Below are 21,039 nucleotides of genomic sequence, written 5' to 3' on the forward strand. Positions count from 1 at the left end.
AGCACGAATACGCGAGATCGATAGGCGAATATTTCCGGGCTACGTCAAGTTATCCCTCCTTCCTGCTTTAAGTGCATTTCACGATGGGATATGGACAGACAAATCGGGTTATAGCGTGTTGCATAATTCACAACGACAACGGTTGTCCGTTGAAATTGCGAGAGAAGTACGTCGCGATAGGTTTTCGCGAGAAATATAAAACACGACACAAACATTTAAGAGCGTGGTTTTTTACGCGCTTATGTACTTGGCATTAAATGCGATTATTTCTTTTATTTCGTTTTTTTTTTTTTTTTAAGCAAGTAATACTGCCATTAAATCTACATATATGCGCAACGTTTGTTATAAAATGTAACAGTCTCGTGCATCTGCTTTTTAATTATTTTCTAAAAACAATCTGTCGTGATTATTTTATGCATTAACCATCTCGGTACATTGGTAAACATTGAAAATCGAAACCCCGTAAATATTTTTCTACGTCGTTGGAAAAATGCGATGGTTAATAGCCAATCTCGGTGGGGGTGCCTTTTTATTAAAAGTAACGAAAAGTATTAACGCGCAAGTTACATTTCGGTACGTTTTTGCGCGCAGCACTAGAAAGCGACGAATTTCGATTTAACGGTGCCTTTTGAGCGAGCAATCCCATTTGATTTTGAAATACATTTACGCCTGAAAGTAAAGGGAATTTTTAAACACTGTTAGTAAGCACGGAATCAATGGGTGGAGAAATAGACAGTCGCAGGCCGTGCTACATGAACTAAAAAGAAGAAAAACTTCATTCTCAATTGCTTAGAAATTTCGTACGGCCTTAACACTGTTCCAATATTTTTATTAATAAAATAAATTTTGCAGAACGTAAAATTTTTACAGATCCTCTTTTTTTTTTTTCATAGACGAAACAGTTCCGAGTATAAATTATTTTATTTAACACAAGGACGAAAAGATTTTATTAATAATTGCTCCGTGTAGCAATTTAAAGAAAATCGCGAGGAACTTTGATTTGGCTTTTCAAAATAGCCATTCTCAATATTACTTTAATTAGACTGCTACCATTTGCATTGTTATTCCTACATAGTAATAGGATTATTAAGCAAGAAACTATTTTCATCGTGACGGCACGAGGCAGGATTGTTATTAAGATTTTTCCATTCCTCTCTCGCATTTTACTTTACGTTTTATTGCTCTTGTCTTACCGTTTCCTATTTCATTGCAATCGGACTTTATTTTAATGGATTCTTAATTTCAGCGCCAAGATATTTATTATTAAAATAAAGGGATCGCAATATATTACATTTTACTACTGAATTCTAGCAACATTGTTACAGTTAAATTTTTTTTGCAATGCTCTTTTATTTTTTTTTTAATTTTTATTTATTTACAACGCAGCGTATATTTCATTTAAAAAAGAGTTAATTTTCTCTCGTATTAACTCGTTATGTTTATACAGACAGTGCTCGGCCGTATATTTTTTTTTTTTTCCAATTTTGATAATTAAAACGATGTGTTAAACGTCTGCGATATTTCGCTTTTATTCCCTTATTTTACGTATGTATGTCGCCTGGTTAGTTATTAACTAAATTGGATTTTATTCTCCTATCTGAGAACCGTGATACGCTCATGTGCTCGTGAATCCCAGCTTATTCCGTATGTGACGTGCAATCTCACTCCTTCGCGACGTGCGAAATAATTCGAGTCTAGAATGCGTCGTGTATAATGCAGCATACGACAACAGCTTAGACTACAATTGTTCACCGACGAATCCTCTCGTGCCGCGATGAATTCCGACCACCTACGCGTTATACACAGCGAAATAATGCGTTTTAATACACTGCCGTGTTCCTGAGGCGTTCATTACATTAAAATTTTCACCTTCTTATGTCACGGAAATCACATTGTTAGCGAGCGCGTGACATTTCATAACTCGCTGCTCACAACGGTGAATCATCTTCACGCAGATTAAATCGATTTCCCGTATCGCCGGGCCGTGGGCGTCATTTGCCGCAGTTAAACGGAAAATATTGACCGGCGTCTTAACTTACTTCCTGTCTTGTGTCCTTTGCGTCAAATCTCCGATCTTTTTATATCGATTTTATACTTCGCGATGCGTAAGGGTATTGTAAAGGTACGGCGTAAATAAGATCGGATTGTTTGCGGTCCATCGACGACGTATATCCGAAGGCGTTAGTGAAAATACCTTCGAACCTCGGAATATTTTTTTTTTTCTTTCTTTTTTTTTTCCTTTTGTTTCGCAACGCGTTTATCCTCGAAATAAGTTTTACGTCCCGCGATTAATACCGAACGGTTCGCCCTCGTCGTGTCTTAATTAGCGACGTTAAAAGGAAGCGTTAGGCAATTTTATTAGACAAGGGGAGCGTTTCTCTGTCATAAAGGGCATGGAAATTCGTGGATGGCCTTTAATAGATTGGCGCGGTGCCACGTGCTTTCCGCGCGCGTGGGCGCGACACGTCAAAAACGTCAAAAAGAAGGATAAATAGACATATCCGCGTCTCCCCCGGTGCCGACCGTGGCGTTACAAATGGCCTGTCGTAAATCAGTTACCGTGAATTCATGGTATACGAGTTACGGAAAAACCGCGTCGGTTCCGCGTTCGTAACCGCGTCGTCGCCGGCGCGAACCGCGTTATCGCGCCTCCCACGATTTTCCGGGGAGTAGTTTAACGCGTACGCGACGTTTATTGGAAATTGCTGTTGCGTCGGTAAAGGACGGAACTTGTTTCATCGTTAAGCGAGAGTAATTTTAGTAGCGGATGACTAAATGCCTCGTGATTCTTTTATTAACAAAACGCGTGCACACGTGCCGCCTCCATTTGCATCTCCGCTCGTAGTGCACATTTTTTTTTTTTTTTTTTGGTAATGAAATTTATCTAGTGATGTGAATCGCGCTCTTAAATTAAATTAATTTAAATACCATAAGCTTGCACAGTCCGCGTTCTATTTATCATCGCCTTGCGCGATATTCAAGCTGAGCTTCGCCAAGCTAGTTCAAAATTTGATGCCTCGGAAAACATTCGCGACTTCGGTGACACTTCGAGAATCTCGGAACGATATATCCGCTTAATTCGTATGGACACTAGACTTCGGTCGTCCGCGCGAGTGCTCTTGAACATAATATAGGGTGTTCCGCAGGATTATCGATTCTATCTCTGAGAAAGGTCGCAATGAAAACGAGATACATATCGACGCATCAGCGCCTTGCCGATATTTTACTCGTAAACTTGATAGGAACTTTCCCGACTTTCGTTGCCGTGTAAATTCGAAACGGGCAAAAAAGTTATGTAAATCGATACAGCACGGGATAGTCAGCGAAACAAAAAGGTATCTATTTAGATACATGGTCCGCGCTGGACAGTAACTAGACGACCGATACTAGACAGATTTTGTTCCTTTTTTCTTTTTTTAAATGACAACTTAATTTTTTTAAGATAGTCACAAAAAAATAAATACTTTCTTATAATTTATGGTTAGTACCAAGCTAGTCTAAACTAATCAAGAAATATATTTAATCTGCGCGATCTAACCACTAGCAGCAAAATTAGATTAGCTAAAAAAAAATTTCCACTGTACCTTAAGTTCGCTTTATTTGTGAAAAAAAATTTCGAAAATTTCATTATCTCCGAGAGATTTAAGGAACGCCGGTCTTGCGAAAAATAACCGTGGTAAGAGTGCCTCACGAAGAATGTAAAAGTCTTTGCGTGTGTCTAACGGTCGTCCAGAAATATGCCCGTATGGAAATCTGCCCGGCACCGTCTTGTTGCCGGACTTCGGGGACAACCGTGAGGTTTCTCACCGAGCTGCTCAAGTACAACCCCCCGAGGGATAAAATGAAAGGTCACCGTTAGTCCCGGTAGGGTGGCGATAACGAAAGCGTCCAGCTTGAGATTACGCGGATGGGTATCCCTCGCGTGATCTTTTAGTCGATGGGAACCATGATTTATCAGGGATCTATGATAGATCGAAGATCTATAGTGATCCGACTGCGTTAGAAATTAGAGTACATTATCGCTGTTTTACTTAGATTGTTATTTAAAATGTTTTAAACGTTTACTAAGTCCATTTATAATTTTCTACATTTTCAAATTCCTTCTTTAAAAGACATTTGATACTCTTTCTTTCTTTTCCCTTTTTTTTTTCCTTTCTTTAGATAAAAGACAATGTAAAATATACTCTTCAAATTTATTCATTTTTACGATGAAATAACTGAAAACAAGAAAAAAGATATTCCGCCGATAGAGAATCTCTTGCCGAGACGTACAGAGAATCTGATCACGTGTATCTGGTGGAGATTGAATTGCGGTTCGTAAAGAGGAGCCGGAAAGAGGGGACGTTTGGGAAATCGAGAACGAAATCCGTGACGTACAAACGTAGACCGCCATTGACTCGATGAACTCTGTGAGACAAATGTCCATTCGATGAAACTGTATGAGCATTCAACACTATCAGTGGCGTAGTATAGAATTTCACGTAGACGACGACAGACGTTTTTTTTTCTTCCAGAATTAAAATAATTCCACGAAAAAGTTACATTATAATTAATTTTTTTCGTGATAAATCGAGACGGATAAAGTAGAAAACCCGGACGCAAACGTGCCAAGTGAAATTGAAATAAATTGGAACGCTGGCGATAATGCACACGTCTTAATCACTAAAATCGATAATAAGTCTTTCTGTATGACGATGCGGTTTGCACGCGATGATATATGGAGATACGGAATGAATAAGTGCAGTGTGCTTCACGCGCATGTATAACTTGCCACATTACTCATTCTCATTGGGTATTCATAATTCATGAGGTTCGCGATGCTAGTGCCTTATTTTCGTTGTTATTTTTACCACGTTACAATTTTAAAAGGAAAGATCATTTTCCAAACGTGAATTTAATTTTCTTTTCGTATCGCTGACCGCGTAATTTTGCGTTATAAAGTATCGTTTTGTTGCTGGGGGAAAAAAAAAGAAAAAAAAAATCATACATATATTTTAGAAATCAGATTAGTTAACAATAAATTCGATTTACTTAAGGCATTTTAAGTAACGAGCTTTGCGTTAATACAGCTTTACGACGGAAAGACGAAACTTTCCAGACGCCTAACTCCATTAACTGGACAGCTATTTTCACTATGCGTTTTTTAAACTTTAGGCGGGCTGACAAGCGGCATTGCAGTTTTTTAACTCGACGAATTGCCGTGGTAAATCCTGTTTTTGTCTTAATACTTAATACTAAAACTAGCTGGACGTTTCACGTACGCCACTCACCGGGATTTCAGCATATCGTATCATATTTTAATAAAATATTTGGTGTGCAGTTACACACGTCACTTATAATTTATAATTAAATTAAATTAATTTTTTTTTTTTCGGTAGAATATGAGCGAAGAGAATAAAAAAAGGTTTCAGTTAACGGTATGAAAAAATAATTCTACGTCACAGTTCTTTTATGCATCGTATTATAATATTCCTTTCGGCGGGCTGATATTTTTTCATATATGCTGCTTTGTGGTTAGAATATTTCGGTCGCAGGAATTTCATACGTGGAAATATGACGCAATCTTCGCGACCGGAACAGGCATTCTGTTGTTCCCGTCTTCCTGATATTCCCGCGAGTATTGTATAACTGGCGCGGCTGTTTTCCGCGTTTCTCGTAAATCTCGTGTGTTCGATATCGGGGAGCAAGCGTCATTCGCGTTTACCAAATTTCATACGTCACGACTGATATTTTCAGCGTACCTGCTTTTCACTCCTGCATATTGCATTTCGTCATCTCGGCTAAATGTCCGCGAAGACGGTCTTTACGTCAGGTCACTTGTCGTAAAGCTGATTGTACCATGTGGTCATGCATATAAACTGGCCGGTACGCTAGCGAGTGGAATTTTTCTTTTTTTATTTATTCACCGGAGAAACTATCTTGTTTGCCAGTCTCGGGACCATGTTTTAGTGTCGAGCTTATCCGTACGACTTTCTTTTCCTTAAATTTCTAAATTTTTTTTATTTTTACACACTTTTTTTAAATTTATTAATTATTATTTTTTTTTTTTTATTGGTACAGACTTTGGTTTCTTTTTTTTTTTTTTTTGCCTTTGACGTTATAATGCGAAACGTTCGATGTAGGCTTCATTCACTTTTGATATACATTTGTTTAGTCTTGAGGAAGAGAACGTTTACTCGATAAAAGAATGATACAAAGTTATAACGCCGCTGATATATCGACATTGTGGAATTAAAATAAACGTCGAGTGTTTAATTATATTCGCGAGGCCGGTGAATTCGAGTCTGTACTTAACGCTTTTATATGCGATGCGTAAAGTATCCCGCCGTTAATTAGATTTACGTAATTTAAAGTGCCTAGTTCGGTGCTGGACAACTAGCGTAAGATAATCTTTTTAATCCCTGTGTTCTTTACACGTGTAATATTTTTTTACAACTACGGAACGCGACGTGCCTTATTTATGCGGCTGCTGATTCAACGTCATGTTTGTCTAGCTCAAATTGGCCGAGGAGTGCCGCCTATTAAGTTGAAGACCGTTTCTCCTGGCGATGTCCGCGGAGTAGTTTGTATACTCCTAAACAGTAATCACATTTATTGGTCCGCGATTAAGTAAACGTCGGTTTTATTCGAGTCGTCAGACATCGCCAGGCGAGCCGAAGTATCACTTCGAGAGCCAAAACATTTGTACCAATTTTCAAGCTAAGAAGTTTGCTGCATCTGGGAAACAATCTTGCGAGGCACGATTTGTTTCGTTTCGCAAAGTTATTTATAGCGGATGAATCTCGTCTCTTTCTACGCGATATTGAGTTTTCAGTATGTCAAAGTTTTTATTTCCCCCGTTTTTTTATTTTTTATTTTTTTTTTACAGACAAAAGCTTTAAAACTCGACACCTGATTCAAACCCGGTCTTTAGAAACTTTTTGATATACCCTATGATAATTTGATCGCAAGTCTTTATGGGTATCATGCATATGAAATGCTTTAACAAAAAGCTTTTTATTAAATTGAAGATTTGAGGCGCGCCAGCGTTGAATTTTACAGGAAAAAGTTCTTCCGACGTAAAAAAATTCGCACGTATAAACTGAGCGGCGACGATAAGAAAAAGTTAAGCGACAGGTGGAAAGAAATAACAAAATTTCATCGTTCGACTAATTGCGAGGGAGTTAGACCGCCGAGCTGGAAAATTTGTTTTCTAGTTACCATTTAACGCGCATTCGCTTGATGTTCCGTGCTGTAAAACCGGTGCTAAGAATTTCCGCGGATTAACACAATTCCACGTCATGCCGGATTATGCACAGCTGTGTCGTGTCTCATGTAATTAACGATGTTCTCTCAACGACATCGACGAGGGGGTCACAAATGATTTAAATAAGATTACGTTTAAACAGAAATTCATAGACGGCTAAAATCCCGCGAGCAAAAGCCACGTAGGGTCTTCAACGCCAACGTAATGCGGACGTGTAACGACTCGTTGGGTGATTTATGAGAATAATTCTTTCCACGACGTAAGAATCACTTGAAAGAATAAAGTAATAGAAGAACAAAGTTCCGTTATCAAGTTACGAAAATGAAAGCACTAGAGTTGATCAGAAACTAATTACCAGATGTATATCGATTCATTACTCGCGCTTCGACAATACGTTACGTGTTCAACAAAACGATAGGGCCCTGAACTTTGCGCCTCGTGAGCTGAATAAATCCGCACGAAAGGCAGCAGATGTAGTAGATAAGCACAATGTGAGAAACGAAATAGTCTGTCGTCGAAACAAATCGAGCGTCTCGCAGACAATTTTCATTGAGAATACGTATCTCTCCTGCGACTCCTCGCAAGTGCTCTCCCCTTCGTCTCCTTCTCGTTTCTCATTTTCTCCATGGATCTCAATAGACCGTGCAAGAGCGTTCGTCGAAAACTATTGAGTTAATGTTCAACGGCTTTGCCGCTCCGAAGTTCATGGCACGAAATAATCTGACGTGCGACAAATTTAACCGTTTCCAGCATCGCGACGGCCGGAGGAGTCCCTCACTTTGTCTTTCTACTTCGAAGCTCTCTCTTTACTGCATCGACCTGGTGCCCGACGATAAGAGAGTGAGAGATATTACGCACGGAAAACGGTATCATTCGCGGCGGCAATTTGGATATGACTTCAAGTGTGAAACTGGGTCGCGAAAGTGCAGGGCATATTTTTTTTGTATTTTTTTTTTTTTTTTTGAATTTTTACGGAAACCGCGACTTTGAGGACGGAAAAATGTTAAGTCAATTTTAATTTAGTTTGAACGTAATTGAAATTTTAAACTCGTTTATTAAAACGTGCGCATAACGCTGAAGTATGACAATTTGCGACGACTATTGATTTTTCGTATAATTTTACTGAAATTAATTTCGTATTTCGCATAGAATAACGTTATATCTTTTTCCAACATGTACCATATAATCTCGCTGTTGCTTATTTATTTATTTATTTATTATAATATTAATTTTAATGGCAGGTATATACGTAAAAAGGATTTAATATTTTAATTCTTTTATGCGTCCCGAACGTATTTACTTTATTACAGCGTCATTTATTCTGATATCTGGAATTACATATTTGTTTTTGCGCGAAAATTGGTTGAAGAAACATTAATGAATTTAGTGCGCTGCCGATAGCAAAATTTTGTTTTCATTGCATTAAGATAAATCTTTTGAGTGGTACAGGTACTAGTGGAAATACGATAAGCACAACTAACAACTTTATTATGAAAATCCTTGATAAATACGGAAGTAATCTAATTTCCACGGCCGCAATGAAGATATGATAGAAATATACATTACAATCCGCTCGCGAAGTAGTTTAAGAAAGTACGATGCATTTCGATGTATAATTTTACATATAAATAATAATAATAATAATAACGTTCATTGAATAAAAACGCTCGTAATACATTTGCGCGAATATTGCTAATTACGCAGAAAAGTTTAATACAAACGCGTGCGGCGGTAATTGATTTTCTATTTGAAATAGCGGCGAAGTGTACTTGATAACGGGAAATTATTATCGTGTTGCAGGTTTCACTTCATTACTCGTTAATAATTTTGTTTATGACTCTTCGGCGTTTAGTTTAATGTGCCGTTGCGCCCACACTCGCCCCCTCGCACCTAGGAATGTTATCGCAGCTTGGGACATTACTTTATACGGAACAAGTTCAAATAATTCATTTCAGTCCGGGCTTGCCCTCCCCCTTTTCCCTCTCGCGATATTGATTCGAAATAATTTGATAACGCCACGCGCGTGTAAACGTTTGCCGATGCTAATTAGATGCTAAACAGAACCTTGCCGTCGTTCACGCCTGTCGCGTGCCGTTATTACGTTATTGCTTTATCGCGCATCGCTGACGCTGGATCGCTGATCGTCATCGTGAAAAAAGTTACATCTACGATCACGCCCGGCATTATTTACGTGTCCTGCATTTTTACGAGACTCATTTTTGCGTAATCGATAACCTTTCCCGGTGCACGTGACGTAGCGAATGCATCCTTCCAAAAGCTAAATTGCTGCGTCAGCCTGTACGTCTGGTTTTGGTGTTTGATTAAAGTTTGTGTTTCCTGTCGCGCCGCTGTGGGCCGCACCTCGGTTAACAAACGTATTTTGTCCAGTTGTCCGCTATAGAACGCGGATCGACTATCAATACAGTCCCCGTGTCATATTTTGACTATTATTTTTTTGAAGTTGATTGCCGCCGATGTAAATGTCGAGACAGTTTATCGCGTATCGTAAGCTTCTACTTCGGTGTATTAGTTAGTATTAGTTGGAAATTAAATGAAATTATTATTTCGTGACCACTATCTCTAATCGGATAAAGTAAAATCTGCTCGAAATTAAATAAGAGATGAAGGTTCAGCCGTTCCTTTGTATTAATAAATTTCCTCCGTGTCCGGTCATTATTCTTTATTATACAAGTTGGAACGATCCTTCAACTCATGTTTGTTAATTGCAATCTTCTTAATATGACATTCAGAATAGTACTCGACTACATTTTTAATTTAAAAAAAAAATTACTTAATTATCCTTGATATTGTACAAGTTTTGACTAATTTTTTTTTTGTTTTTTTCATAAAATAATTATTTACGCGAATATGCATCTTTTCATGCAACGTGCATATTGCACTGGCTTGTTTCTTTTTATATTATTAATTATTTACTCCTCCAGGCGGAATCAAACCGAAAAATTTTTCGCGCTTGACCTCGCCGTCAATCTTTTGACAAGAAAAATAATAAAAATTGGGGAAGGACGCCTGTAACTTTTTGTCGAGGAAGCAATTATTCTCCGAGTCACCGATTTACTTTCTGCGCGCGACAATCGAGATTTCGCAATTGTCGAGAAGCTGTTCCGGATTGTCGTGTCGAACGCGGATGGTCCTTGTCCTATCTTGCCGCAGGAAAGGCAGGGAAGGGAGGGTGGAAATAAATTGTGTCGAGAACTGTTTCGATAAGCGATCGTTGCCGTGAAAATGAAAAGACCGGGCGGCTCGCTGACTATTTATTACCCGCCACGATTCGGGCCTGGTATGAAATGGTTTTTCGGGGACGAGTCAAGCGTCGACCTATATCACGCGCGATTGCGTTAAACTCTGCGCGTCGAATATATCTCTTGGTTCACGAGCTACACGAGCAATTTCCGGCTTGGCCGAAACCGTTCCAGCTTGCCGTAGATATTAACCTTAAATCTGTCAATCTCTATTTTCTAAGAAATGCCATTGTTTTTCGTTACCTGAACCAATCTCTTATTTATATCGTTCTGCTTCAAACTATAATAATCGGGAAAATTAATGGCCTGGGTGTACGCGTGTGTCGTACGTTACGAAATAATCTATTAAAAGAAAAAAAAAAAAAAGAAGAAAAAAATACCAAACGCTCTTTTAAATTATCTAATGGCAATAATCAATTAAAAGAAGACACGATCGATCAAACTCTCCCAAAGGAAATACCAACTCTAAACTTGTCAGTAGATAAGGTTTGACGACTTACTCGGGTACCAATATCTATCTACCCATCTATCTATCTTTTTGTCCGTCTTTTTACGTAACAAGCCAAATCGATAAAGCGCACTGTCATGTCGCGGTAAATGCATTTCTTTGCACCTACGTTTTCTTTCCTTAACCGCATCCGCGGTTTGCTGACTGGCCGTGACGCATTATTGCATTAACCCTTCACGAACAGCGTTAGTAATTAGGTCGCTAGCTTCCGTTCCGATGTTTGTCGTACATGTTTCATTTCGCGCGATTATGCCTGCTGTTTATCGAGAGAGCGGTGAACTAATTATCGGTTAAACGCCAGAGGAGTGACGTTCTCTCTTAAGTTCGTGGCTCGTAGGTGGGAAAGGAAAAGGGGCCGACCCTTCTTCCCCTCGATTCGCGCCGCGCTATTTCAATCCCGAGGGTTGTCGCATGATCACAAATTGAATGCTCTGGCGGAAAGTGGTAACCCCGCCGTAGCGTAAGGGAAATCCGCACGAAATTAGTCTGTCAGCGCAGTTAAGTAGCGAGGAGCGCAATCCTCGAGGAAATTAAACAAGAAGAACATCGACCGCGACCGAGCTCTCGGTTTCACGTTTATTCCGGCGACGGTTTACCCCCCGGAGGACTCGCTTTCTCGCGGCGATAGTTCGCAGCACGCTCCTCTCGGTCTTCCCTTTCGTCGTTATTGCGACGGCACACGTGAGATGCCACACGAGAAATCTCGAAAGCGCGTGTATATTGGGTCTTAGATTTATTTACATTTCTGGACGCTACATTCTTCATTTTGTCATATCGCCTTGGGGCTCGAATAAGATGCTAAAAAAAGAACTGTCTTTTCGAAACGAAAAAAGAAAAAAAAAAGAAAAAAAAAAAATGTGAGAAGAATATCAACTGTGTTCGCTTTTAAATTCTAATAGTGTCGCGTCTGTTAGTTTCTTTGATGTACAGAAATAATTTATTTCGCAGTGTCATCGTGCCTATTTTTCTTTCTCTCTCTCTTCGAATATTTAATTCAAATATTTAAATTTGCGAGCACGTTACTATAATATGCTGTAAGTATTTAATCTATAATCTATTCTATTCTATAAGGTACTAAAAGCCCTGTGTCATGCGTACAATTTAATCATGAACCTTTGACTTCTGATAAGGTTCGAGTGTAAATCTCCAGTGTCGAGAATCGATTATGACAAAACCGGCAATGACACCTGCGTCTGACACAAGGAACGTTGATTAAAACTAGAAGCGGAAGGGGTCTTCTTCCTTTGACGAGGAAGTTTCGAATTTAATCCCTATTCCTGATGAAGCGATCAGAGAGCACTTTTTTTTTTTTTTTTACGGGTTAGCGAGACGATATTTCGATCCCAATTGCAAAATAGTTACGCGACTCTTTTTTTTCTTTCTCTCCGATAAAATGGAAAACATTGAGCGATCGATATCGTTCTCCGTTTGGAATGTGCACGGTCTTACGTTGCTATGTACAATAATTATTAAACTTAATTACACGGGTCAGCGTATATACACGCGGTCGAGAAACGGAGTACAAGGGGAACGGAATAAGCCGGAGGTGCAGAGGAAACCTCGCTTGCGAAATCTCAAGCCCTCCCGCGTTCTCGGGCGCATCGCGTACGTGCTTGCACGTGCTCTTTACCATCTCGCACTCGGATATTCCGGCGCAATTACCGTACTGTTTGACGGATTAAAGCGTCCCTCCCAGCTCGCCGGTACGAGACTTCGTTCGATATAATTGCGTGCGTAATGTGCACGCTGCACTAATCTGTTTAATCGTCTCGAATTACGCGCATCTAGAGAAATATCGGTTAACCACTAAGCTCGATATACCCGCTTACGCAATATTACGCACGTCGCAGCGATTGTTATCACAAATGTAGAAAATCACCGAATTTTTTAAGCTTTCGGAAAAATTTCCTAAAAAACATAAAGAGGTGACAAGGGATTCTCTATCTCTTTCTTTCCCGAAACTCTTCCCCTTTTTTTTTTATTCTCCGAAAATTCATGAATCGCGTTTGCTCTGTTGCAGATAGCGAAACTCTTCTCTTACACGTGGACTATGGGTATCTTTCTATGCAAAGCGGTGCATTACATGCAAAGTGTGTCGGCTATCTGCTCGGTTGTCACCCTCACTGCGATGTCGATCGAAAGGTAAGGCTGCTCTGTTTTCGTTGCGTCAATTAATTGCGCGCCGCGGTTATTACGACGATATGTGAATCGCAAGTAATTAAATGAACTATCGACTATATTGGAGAAAAAAAAAAACAAAAAATAACCAGAAACAAAATGTATCGCTAATTTTTATTTATTCTTTTATGAAATAGCGCGATACGATCGGTTCATATTGAGCTTGTTCCATAGAATTGATATTATAGAAAAAGAGTTACTGCGGAAAAATGCATACGCGATTTAATTTTAAATAGCAAATGCTACAAGTATGTGTGTACGTACGCATCGTCGCGAGTGGTAGAAATTTTAACATTGCACGCGATCAAATAAATTTCCATTAAAATACGAGAATACTTTGTAATACGATGTTATATGGTTCTGTTATCAAAGCATAAAAAATAGACAACGCGCCAAATTTCTGGTCGAATAAAGCCCTTTTATTCAAAAGCAGCATTTCGCCTTTCGCGCTAACTTTTTACATAATTTCATGATTATATTCACGCACAGGGATAAAATTTCAACATTTAACTAGTACTTATAGTTGATATTTATTGTTAGTACGCAGTATAATTGCGTGCTGTATCACGTTGCATGCAAATAACATTTGCAATGTATATACGTACATATTGCGACTCTTAATTTATATACGCTATTATATTTTATTAAAAAAAAGAACTCTCGGAAATTTCACGTTAATTGTTTAGAGCACATTTTAACGCGGTAATATTTTCCTGAATTTTTCGCATTTTACCATTCTACATCTACAGCTGAATTATTCCGTATCGGTTAAGAAGGATTGCGCCCTTTCGACTTAGGTATTACAAGAAACCGCGAAGGTAGAAAATCGTCGGAAGGATCCCGTCGCTTCCTGTTGCGAGCTCGTACTCTTTTATTTTACTCGGACGACGTATTCATTCCACGTAACGATCTTCGTGCTCCTCTTTTTCCTTCTCTCGCTTTCCCTCCTTCGTCTTCCCTTACGCGATTAAATGATGACGGCATGTGAATACTTTGAAATTGAATATCCATCGTTAATTCGAGAAACTCTATATCGCCCCGCGGTGCAACTCACGTCAACGATCGTCGCTCGGCGTTTGACATCCTTTCGGCCTCGCGTTATTCTTATGAAACCGAGATGGGAGTAAAATTTTTTTTCTACCTCGATGTATTTCTTTCGCGTGCCGTCTCGGGTTTCGACTCGGCGACGTCGTCGTCGTCGTCGTCCCGCGGGATTAAACGAGATTATCCGAAGTATCGCCACAAATCGAGATCCCGCTGAATGTACACGGTTAAGATTAATTACATAATCCTGACAAACGTCTGGCGTGGTTGTTGCATTGTTCGTGAAAGAACCATGAGACAAGCGTAGCAATTAGAGCGAGCGTCTGCCACGGGCAGCACGGCTACTTGGCGTTAATCCAAAAACGATAATCTCGTAACACTTGTAAGAAAAGTACAGCTTTATTCGCGTTTCTGACACGTACGATAGAGGTCCGGTGCCTGTGCTACTTGTTCGATCTCTGGTTGAAGAATGCGGCAGTGGTAATATCTTTTTATTATATTTATTATACTAGAACGAACCATGCTCACGTTTCGCATGCGCTATTTTTCGATAGATCCCAATTCGTGCGCGTTATTTTAATTGAGTAATTTATAGTCGACGACGTGTTATCGATTTACGAGAGAAATTAAAGAGATCGATTAAAAACTACAAAACAAAATCATGCGACTCACCAATCTGCATGAGCTTCAGCGGAGTTGTAGAATTCTGCCGGTGACTGTAACATAAAAAGGACAATATTAATGTAGACGTGTCAGTAAATTAATAAGATTAATAAAAAAAAAAGTAAAGATTTTCTTTTAATATAGATTTTATTAGAGAAATTAATGCTTACCTAAAAGTTGCTCCGCCGATGCATGATGCCTCCTGGGCCTGCTCATCCTCTCAGACGGGACACGTGTCGAGTTATCCTTCCGCGCACTAAACACGTGCGGGATAGTCCACGCACTCCCGTTAAATCTTCGATCTCGACACGAGAAACTGGCTACGATGTAAAACAAAATCACCTTTTGATTCTTCAGTCAATTGCTCGCGTATCGTCGCCCGACTACGAATACGCGAAATTATCGCGGCGGAATAACGAACGAGGCGATTCACTTTCATTTGACCGGTCGAACGTCGATGAATTAACACGGCGGTGTTCTGCGTAGGACACTGCGGTTCACAGGGTCCTCAGGGTGAGGCGATGTACGCGATGATAAGTCGTGAGAGAACACACGGAGATGCCCCGATATCCGTCTCGAAAACCGATACTCTCCGCGCGAACGGCGTGTTCTATGATCCGCCAGTGAAATGAGTCACGTAGGCCCGGCGCGAGATGCGAGCTCGCTATCAGAGAATCCATGGAGCGCTGTGATTTGTCGGCGCGCTAGTAGTATAAATAGAACTTTTATTATTTAGTTCGTTTGTTAACAATACGTTGCTTGAGCTTTTGAGTTAAAAAAAAAAAAAATTGGACTACAAGATTGCCTTATTAATTTTTTAAATTGTTCTTTTATCGAATCTCTCTCTTTCTATCTCTATCTCTTTCTTCGCTCGATATGCGAAAAGCTACGAGCTGGAATCAGCGAATTAACTTAAAATCACCGTTTATTTCGCGCAATTCTTTTATGTATGATGAAAAGCTTTCGCGATAAAGAGAAGAGCTGCATAAAACATGCAGAGATTCGCGTCTTTTTTTTTTTTTTCTTGTAACGCAAATGGGGAGGGTAAGAGAATATATAATAATTAAGGCGACTTTGCGAAATGAAACGGTAAGTTCTACGGTGTCAGAACTCGGTTTCAACCCAGTTTCATCGTGAGTTTCGAGGATCATAAATTCATAGACAGACGAAAATACTTCTTTTATTCATAGAGCTTTTTACGGCGAGCTCTTCTTTTCCCGTTATGATCAGCTATAAAATTGAAAAACCATCGCTTTGTCCCCTTTCAGCTCCTAATTAACGTTCAATCGTGAGAACTTCGGATTGCTCGCAAAGAGAAATACTAATTATGTATTCTTAAGAATAATTAATTTCAATGTATCTGCGATTTCAGCGATGTTAGAATCACGTCCGGGCTCGCTTGAATCGTAATTAAATGTAACGCCGTTACAATTAAAACTTAGCAATTAAATTTGATAATTAATCTCGGTTACATTTTGGAACTGAGATATCTCCCACTGTTGAATTCGCTAATTGTAATTTTATTCGCGAAGCAATTTTCACTCGATATTTGCTCGTTAGCAATTTAATCCCCAGTGCATAATTACTAAGGAGATCACCTCGAATAGATCTGTTGTAGTACGACAATTAGATCGGGTAAGCTGCTTAAAGGAACTTATTCTGTGCAGTAGTCCGGTAACGTGATAGAATCGACGACGGTGCAAGCGCTAAGCGAGGTAAAATCTAAGGAATACAAAGGACTCCTACAATCGATTACATCGTCCTCCGCCGGCGGCAAGTCGTGCGGTTATCTATATATTTTGCTACGACTAATAAACTCTTGTTTTAATAATTCGATAAATAATGTGATTGTTAATTTCTTTTTGAGGCTGCAATTATGCAAAAAGCACCTCGGGCATATCTCACTACGGAGCTCGATGTTAGGTACTCTCAACGTAATCAATCGTGGGTGTAGGAAAGTGCAAAATTTTTTAACTTTGAATTATTATCGATACCACGCGCCAAAGTAGTCTTGACGAAGATATATGTGGCATGCAGGATCCTATCTTTAAAAAGCCGTGTTAGATAGACTAAAATTTATTAAAAAAAAAAAAAAGAAAGAAAAGAAAAACAACTCACCGACCGATGCGCAGCAGCGGGGTTTCAGCTACTAAATCTGCAACATAAAAATAAGAAAATTAAATATAAAGAAATATTAATAGTAAGAAAAATCACTGTACTTTCTGAGCCTGTGAATTAATGTGAATAATCTAACCGGGCCTTCGGATGCCACAAGTGGCAGCGAGACGTTTACCGGCCCATTTCAAAGAGAATACACTTTAATTTTGTTATTCCCTCCGTGCCGCGAACGGGGGAACCTGATCGAGGGGAAAGAAACGCGCGAAATCACTCGCGGCGATATCGCGTCAAACATCTTAATAATTCCCTATTCTAGTGGAGAAAATTGTCGCTGGAACGCGAAACGATTCTCGCATCGGCGACAATCTCGCGCGGCCGTAAAACGCAAACGACGTTTGCAGACGATAAAAAGTCGGGCGATATCTTGTCGCTCATCCCGTTTTGATGCGACTTATTCGCCCGCTCTTATCGCCGAGACGTCTGATTCTTCCACGCATTGGTCAGAACAATTTGTATTCATGACGGTGATACCGACGCCGAAAACAAAGCGTCGGCTGTTCGGCCGCCTTTCGTTGCGCGCGGGTAAAAAAAAGAGAGAAGAACCCGGGCACGAGAAAACTGTTCAGAGGAAAATGCTACGGCGAAGTGCAGCATAAATGCTTCGACCGCTTTTCCGCCTTATTACGCGATTTGCTTCTTTCTACCCGCTTGTTATATTTTTCCCTCTTCCTTTCTTATCTATTAAAAATTTTTACTTTAACGTAAAAACATAATTATGTACCGGGAATATAATAAAAGCTTGATAAATAAATACCTTCGAAATATCTTCTGACTTTAAATTTTATTGAAATGATTCTGTTTTCAGGTATTACGCGATAGTGCACCCGATGAGAGCGCAGTACGTATGCACCATAAGCCAAGCCCGTAAAATCGTGATTATAACCTGGATCGCGTCATTTATGCTCGGAGTACCCATGATGTTTACACAGGTATGTCGTATAGTTATCAATGTTTTGACGTTTTCTTTGCAAAATTTGTAATCTGAATTTTTTTTTTTCCCTCGTTTTTATCGAACGTATCTGCCATTTGCGTTTTAAATGATATCGCTATTTTACTTTAAGTGATATATCAAATGTGCATCTATCGCCTTTAAGCGATTTTTAATTAAACTCCAGTAATACGAATTAAATTAATATATCTGCCTGTCTTTGGTATGGCGATTTTTTAATTATTGCGATGCAGCGGCGTTATTTTCGCACTATCGTTTATCGTAACGTAGCACTTGGCAATATTTTCGCTTACGTATATGCGCGCGATACCTATATCCGCGAAATCTGAGAACGATACGCCCCGCAGTTGCACGTAAATCCGATAAAACTGGCACTACTCCGCTTTGCTCGGTTACTTTAACGAACAGCGATTTATCTGAGCGTTAAAGAGAAACGCTGCTAAGCCGAGATAATCGGTCGCGTAAGGGAAAAATCAGGAGAATCCAACGTGATTGGATTTTTCATCTGACGAAAACACCTCTCGTAATCTGCGACAATTTTCCTAGGTAGATGCTCATGCCGCATTGCATTTTTGAAGGTATTTTAGAACGTTGCACGAGAGACTCTTACCCTAGAGAGATTATAAATGAAAAGTTTGAAGAATTGAAATGTTTTTGTACGAGAGTTATGAATAAAAAATTGAGAATAAATATAACGCGCAAAGGAAATAAAACGTGCGCGATATGAAAATTATTTTTTTTTCACTTTCCGCAAAATTTTCATAAATCACAATTGCGAAGAGAAAAAAAAGAAAATAAAATTAAAGTTCGGTCGCGCTGCGTCACACTTTTTAAATATGATTTAAATTTAATTTTGAGAATATTTTATTTAATAGCTCACATTCAAAACATTTATTAAATGTTAACAGAGATTTTCCTCGCACGCTGCGGCTTTTTAATACGATTTCGCGTACAATTATTCGAATATCTTACAAGCTCGGCTTCAATTAGAGTTTGATTTGTTATTCTCCGGTGCATGTTTTTGTAAGAAGAAATAAAAAAAAAACAGGGAGGGGAAGGAGATAAAACTTTAACAATTTTTTCTACATTTTAAATCTTTTGAGCAATGTCCTATTACGGTTAACGCGACCCGCTGAAATGCATGAGATTCTTCGTTTGGCCCGAAAGAAAGTCACGTTGTGAAGGATTAATAAAGCGCTAGGGCGAACGCTGATCCTTCTTTTTACGAGACTGTGCGGTAAACGGCGGAGGAGCAATAAAAAGCTTTCATATGCCGGTGGGATCTTATCATTGGAATATGTAAATGCCTGTTTAACGGCAGGATAAACATCTCGGAGAGGCGTGTCGCACGTCGCAAAGCGCTTTTACGTATTACATCTCGGGATACATCGAGGAGCGGCGCACGCCGCTCTCATTTCCCTTATTCACGTTTGTATCACTTTGTTATTTCTTTTTTCTTGTTTTTTTTTAGACACATAAGCAGGTCGGCCAGAGGCTGATCGCCTACTGGTGCGTTCGCGATTCCAATGCCGGACTCTTGTGGAAGGCCCACGAGGTTTACATGCTCGTCGTGGTCCTCGTTCTACCACTTCTCATCATGGCGTTCTGCTACACGAGCATCTGCTGGGAGATCTGGCGAGTTATGAAGCGCCGGTATCACATGACGTCGCGACACGCGTAAGTCTGACATTTCCCATCTCATTTTCTTTCCACTACGCGAATTTCCGAAGCGAACACCGATTGTTGCACGAGAGAAAGTCAAGTTCGACAGGGAAGAGAATAAAGTACCGATGGAATAAGTTAATTTACTTCAACGTGAAACAAAATTGTACGTTCAACAGTGTACGAGTTTCTTATTTTTTTTTTTTTTATTTTATTCCTCTCCCCCCTCGCGTTGCGGATATTGCAATTTTATCTGCAGTATTTGTTTAAAATGCATACGTTTATACACGTTCAGTGATATTTGACTCCGGCGGAAAGTAAACTCCTGGTAATGGACGTGGTCGCATCGTTTATATTGTTTCTTAGGAAAGTACGCAACCCGCGGACGGCTCGCTTGAAATAGACCGAGCCCAATGGGGCAAACGTAATGGCGAATGCATCTGCACTTTATGGCTTGAGTTGATTCGATCCGCCGTCTTCCGCATCTCGTGGAACATCGTGAATGCGCGTCTGTAGGTGGCCGCCGATATCTAAGGCACGCTTTGCGAAATCTTCCGTGCATCCGGTATCGAGATTGCAAACTTGTTTCGCAAAGAACCCAAGTTGCGCCTAATGAGTTTAAGCCGTCTATAAAGATCTCTTTTGATTCGCGTCAAATTCGCGGGCGAAATGCTTCTGCTCGCTCGCGAAAAAGATTTCAAAGTTAGGGGAACAAGTTTTCGTAATTCGACCTGATAAAAGTTAGACGAGGAGGCATTAAAGGGTATTTATTCGAAGAAAACGTGCTATTTTAAGAAAACTATTTACATCTACTTTAGAAGCGAGGTCGATATCAATTACTTAACTGGAGATATTTTTTCCTGTCTTGGTTAAAGTGGCGCAACAATTTTTTTTTCGAAGGTACGATCTCATAAGAGAACGCATCGTCATACTATCGATTGCCGTCATTGTTAGAGTAATGTACGTACAGCAAGCACCCGTTGTTAAATTAACATTTTCGCTCGTGCAAGATCGCCACTTCAGAATATTCTCCGGCGGTTGGTTTTAATACGTTGGTTAATTCGGAGAAATTTCTCGAGATAAAATTACTGTCGCGCTACTACGGAAGATCAAAGGAGATTCCAGGGAGTAGAGTCATAACGTAGTTAACGCATGCAATATCTTGCCAAGATGAAAATGGGTTTCGCATAAGCGAGGCACTCGGTAAAAATTCAGTGATTTTTCTTCATAAGTGATTTAATACCTTCGCGTGTTCTTAGATACGAAAATAAAATTATCGCCCTACTTGACGTTAAGAATGAAAATAAAATATTAGCGTGCAAAACATCGACCGGAAAAATATATCATCTGT

General features: G+C 39.6%; 1 protein-coding gene across 5 annotated transcripts in view; it reads left to right on the forward strand.

Annotated features, from left to right (window-relative positions):
* LOC139111959 (QRFP-like peptide receptor) overlaps positions 1-21,039 on the forward strand; it is a 45,137-nt gene that overhangs the window by 13,265 nt on the left and 10,833 nt on the right. For all 5 annotated transcript variants that reach the window (XR_011547301.1, XR_011547302.1, XR_011547300.1 and 2 more), the window contains 3 exons: positions 13,035-13,156; positions 17,883-18,006; positions 19,498-19,703. Coding sequence is in view for 2 of the 5 variants with exons in the window: in XM_070672635.1 (XP_070528736.1) it covers positions 13,035-13,156; positions 17,883-18,006; positions 19,498-19,703 (452 nt within the window). In the remaining 3 variants the exon portion in view is untranslated. The remainder of the gene's footprint in view (positions 1-13,034; positions 13,157-17,882; positions 18,007-19,497; positions 19,704-21,039) is intronic.

The sequence above is a fragment of the Cardiocondyla obscurior genome, linkage group LG26 (genome assembly GCF_019399895.1).
Source record: "Cardiocondyla obscurior isolate alpha-2009 linkage group LG26, Cobs3.1, whole genome shotgun sequence".
Classification (NCBI taxonomy): Eukaryota; Metazoa; Arthropoda; class Insecta; order Hymenoptera; family Formicidae; genus Cardiocondyla; species Cardiocondyla obscurior.